Source organism: Alligator sinensis, unplaced genomic scaffold (genome assembly GCF_000455745.1).
Source record: "Alligator sinensis unplaced genomic scaffold, ASM45574v1 scaffold566_1, whole genome shotgun sequence".
NCBI classification, from domain to species: Eukaryota; Metazoa; Chordata; order Crocodylia; family Alligatoridae; genus Alligator; species Alligator sinensis.
In genome coordinates, this window is record NW_005842017.1 from 2,703,174 (window position 1) to 2,707,696 (window position 4,523).

At 42.7% G+C, this 4,523-nt stretch overlaps 1 protein-coding gene across 2 annotated transcripts in view; it reads left to right on the top strand.

The window, feature by feature from the left end:
* The window catches only part of PPIL3 (peptidylprolyl isomerase like 3), a 12,563-nt gene extending 9,412 nt beyond the window's left edge, over nt 1-3,151 (top strand). For both annotated transcript variants that reach the window (XM_006022098.3, XM_006022097.3), the window contains exons 5-7: nt 293-360; nt 801-919; nt 2,339-3,151. In XM_006022098.3, coding sequence (XP_006022160.1) covers nt 293-360; nt 801-919; nt 2,339-2,465 — 314 coding nt within the window. In that variant the 3' untranslated portion in view covers nt 2,466-3,151. The remainder of the gene's footprint in view (nt 1-292; nt 361-800; nt 920-2,338) is intronic.
* Nucleotides 3,152-4,523: the final 1,372 nt, after the last annotated feature.

The window sequence follows — 4,523 nt, forward strand, 5'->3', positions numbered from 1 at the left end:
CCTGCCACTCACAGTCGTATTGAATTGAATCTGTGAATATCACAGTCTCTTTTTCTGTAAACTGTGTTATTAATGTTGTATGAGCACCCCGTTCAGGATCAGGGCCTTGTATGTTTTACATACCATATAAACAACAAAATCCTAATCCCTGACCCAGTAGACTGAATTCTCTAAATGCTTCAACTGATGTAAGTGTATTAGGCCAGTTTTCTGAAAATGGCAGTGAACAGTGATTTTTTTCCCCTATCTGAGAAAGTAGTAGTACATTCACATCACTTTTTTTCTTTCTCAGGCTCTGGGAAAGGAGGTAGCAGTATCTGGGGCAGGAAATTTGAAGATGAATTCAGTGAATACCTAAAGGTATTTCTATGCTCTATAATATAGACATTTTTCATAACAAAAATGTATTCCAAGGAGTAGAGGAAGAGCAGCACCAGAAAAACTGGCTGATGGTAATTGTTGGAGGCTAGGAGTGGGATACAGGAGTCCCAATAGTTTGGGAAGGGGCATAGTTAGGGGAGTCTGTTTCTCCAGATCATGGGAAGAAGGAATTTGTATGGCTGTGAGATGTCTTTCATGCTCCTTATGGAGGAAGGAAAGTATTTCAACTTGGGGCATTTTTGAGGAGTTAGTACTAGATCATGATTGGCAGTTGGTACGGGATCAACTTTTGTTTCATATTTTTTAAAAGTTTGGGACTTGAAGCATAAAGTAATTGACCTTTGTATGTGTATCATAGTCCTGTGTTCACCAAAGCAAGAGTGTTTATACATATTTTCCCTTTCTGGTCTCTCTTCCAGCACAGTGTTCGCGGAGTTGTTTCCTTAGCAAACAATGGTCCTAATACCAATGGATCTCAGTTCTTCATCACATATGGGAAGCAACCACATCTGGATATGAAGTATACTGTCTTTGGGAAGTGAGTGATTCAGCAATGTACCTCCTTATCATCATGTTACGAGTGAGATTATAACAGAGCAAGCATAACAGACCTGTAAAAATCAATCTTGTCTGAAATATCCTGTAGTTGTTAGGTTTTTTTTCCATAGACATTAGGGCTGGAAGGGACCTCGGGAGATCATCGAGTCCAGGCCCCTGCCCAAAGGGCAGGAAGTCAGCTGGGGTCGTAGGATCCCAGCAAGATAAGCATCCAGTTTGCTCTTGAAGGTGTTCAATGAAGGCGCTTGAACCACCTCCGGTGGCAGGCTGTTCCAGACCTTGGGGGCCTGGACAGTAAAGAAATTCTTCCTTATGTCCAGCCTGAAACGGTCTTGTAGTAGTTTATGACCATTCGACCTAGTCGTCATCCCTAGGGGCGCTCTGGTGAACAAACGTTCCCCCAGATACTGGTGGTCACCCCTGATAAACTTATAGGTGACCATCAGATCACCCCTGAGCCTGCGCTTTTCCAGGCTAAAGAGCCCCAGGGCTCTCAGCCTGTCATCGTAGGGTCTGCTTCCCTGACCTCTGATCATGCGCGTGGCTCTTCTCTGGACTCTCTCAAGCTTCTCCACATCCTTTTTGAATTGTGGAGCCCAAAACTGGACGCAGTACTCCAGCTGCAGCCTCACTAAGGCCGAGTACAAGGGGAGAATGATGTCCCGGGATTTGCTTGAGAGGCATCTATGGATGCAAGCCAGCGTTTTGGTCGCTTTACTAGCCGCAGCATTGCACTGCAGGCTCATGTTCATCTTGTGGTCAATGAGTTCACAAGCATCATTAATGTGAAACTAAACTAAAGCATTAAATATATAACCTCATCCTGCAAACCCTTTATTTTACTCCTACAAGTTATTGAATTAAATTCAATACAGTTACTCATAGTAAGGACTGCTTGCTTGAGTAAGAGTATGATGGACTGATCCCTTAATTATTTTGCTTGTCTTATACAGAGCAGAGATGGGGTAGATCAGAATGGCTTTTTTTTGTAGTTATTGTTTCTCATATTTCACCAGTTCTCCTGCAAGTCCAATTTTACTGATACTGATTCTAATTTAGCTTCTGAGAGGGAAGGTGGTGCATAAATAAATTTGGGGGAAAGAACACTGAGGTGTGACCTTTGATTATGGGAGTATTACTGTTGTTCTCTTTTAAGTTCCTCTGTTTTGATTTACAATAGTTTCCTGTCTGGTCATCATCCAGGAGTCACTCATGGGCATTTAAATTTCTGTTTCAAAATAGATTAGCATCCAACTGTCCAAACAGTATGCTGCCTTACTTGCTTCCTCAGTTCTTGCCTTGCAGATTACAAATTTGCTTTAAAGAACTTTGAGATACCTAGAGTATAAAAAATAGACTTTTCATTATGAATCTCCTAATTGTTCTGCTTTTTTTCCAGGGTAATTGATGGCTTGGAGACCCTGGATGAGTTGGAGAAGCTGCCAGTGAATGAGAAAACGTATCGACCTCTTAACGACGTTCATATTAAGGACATCACAATTCATTCCAATCCTTTTGCTCTATAGAGATTGGTCAGGCTAACTACTGATCACGATGTTTACACTGGAAGTGTCAGTAAAATTCTGTCATGCCTTTACTCCTTGACGGCAGGACTTTCAGTAACTGATAGCGTCAGACATGGTCCCAGTGGGAAAAATGAACTCTGGCTTTTTTAAATCTAGATATTCCACAGTCCGCCAAGACTTTGGTTTGTAATTTTTTTGTATTATTATTTTGTACATGTGGAGAGAAGATGAGGGAAAGAATTGTAACAACCATATACACATCCCTTTCCCAACCTGTGTTTTTGTCTAAATATTCTTTTGAGTCTTTCCTAGGACATTTTAATATTACTTACCTAATGCCTTTCTAAGAATAATTGTTAGCCTTTTTCCTAGAAGACAGCACTCTCATAAAGACAGACCCTGCATAAAGAAGCTCCTGCCTGGGAATCTACTTGACCATAAACTGCTCCTCCCTTCAGCAGTGCAACCAATGAATACTTACAACAGTTTAACAAATGCCATTTTATAACTGTTTAAGAGTTGAAAATCATTAAACAATCTTCAGTTTTTAACTGGGAAAAATGTTACCTGCAACAAATCTCTGGACGTAGATTTAGCTAATGTATAAGAATTTACGCTGCTTGTTACAGCTCCAACCCAAAATAAAGCTTCCCTAGTATTGGGCCATATAAAGTGTTAGTTTTCCACTCAACGTGTAATTGCAATACATTCTCCTTCTGCAAGACTTATTGTATGTCCAGGGCAGTGCGGGACACTTGTTCAGTAGGTCACAGACTCATATTTTAGCTTTGTGCTGCTTGCATCTTTTACCTCATTTCTTTACAACTAATGGCAGCAGTAAGGAGCAGGCAAAAGCAGCTGCCCTTATGCATGGCTATTGTATATCACTGCTGTGCAGAATGCATAGATGACCATTTGTCTTATGATGCAGAGTGCTGTCAACAATGGTATTATACTGCATGATTCTCCCAACCTGGATCATGCTCGTCCGACATCTTGCCTTGTCCATAATCCTGAAACAGTCTAACTCATTGTATATTACAAACAAAATGGCCTTCATTCCTCACATAGATACCTTGCCATGGCCTCTCCATTCTGGCTTTCTCCATTACTTTCAGACCATTAGCTACCTACTGGCCTGCTTCTGCAGTGTCTGGCCCTTCGGTGTACTTTATACCAGCTAATTCTCTGGTCTTTTACTCTAGCACTTATGTCCGTCCATTATGCCCTGCAGCAAAATATCTAGCACTCCACTAGCAGTCATGATGACTTCTTCAGAACTACCTCCTTCTCTGGCTCTCCAGGTATCTTAGTCCCTGGGCTAGAATCATGAGCCAGAAGCAGAACGAGAAGTAGGCAGTGCCCATCACTTAAAAGGCTAATCATATGCTAATCCAACACCCAAGTAGTGGGGTAGTGGACCTCATTACACAGTCTTTATCTGCACAATGGGGTTAATGCTACTTCAGTAGGAGAGCAATGTTCTTAGACCCCCAATGGAGATGCAGCATATGCCAGCAAAGGTGCACTAATTCCCCTGGAAGACAGAAGCTTATCTTGCAGCAGCCTTCCTTTGTTGATATAAATGCATCCACAGTGGGTAGGTTTTAACTGTCAGCTGCATGGTGTGATCTTTCCATGTCCCTTGCGATATGTATTTTGGAATAAGTCTTAGAAAAATTAGGGATACACTGTTCCACATGCATCCTCAAAGTTCTTGCCCCTGCATCTATAGTTTCAACACTCCCCATAATGTGACTGAGCTACAAAAGAAAAAAAAGCGAGCCACTCCTAACTAGTCACATAGAATGGGGTTTCAACCTTTTTAAAGAAGTGTACCCCTTCTGGTGACGGCAGCCAGATGTGGAGCAGGGGGGGAGGGTGGACCTTGCATGCGGCAGCCACCACGACCCACTGCCCCCCACTTCCCACAGCTGGTCGCACATGCAGCTCTGTGGGCTGCTAACAGGCCTTGCACCTGGCCAATTGCATGCTGCCCATCAGCAGCCTGTGGAGCTGCATGTGTGACCGACTGTGGGAAACCGGCATGGGGTGGCG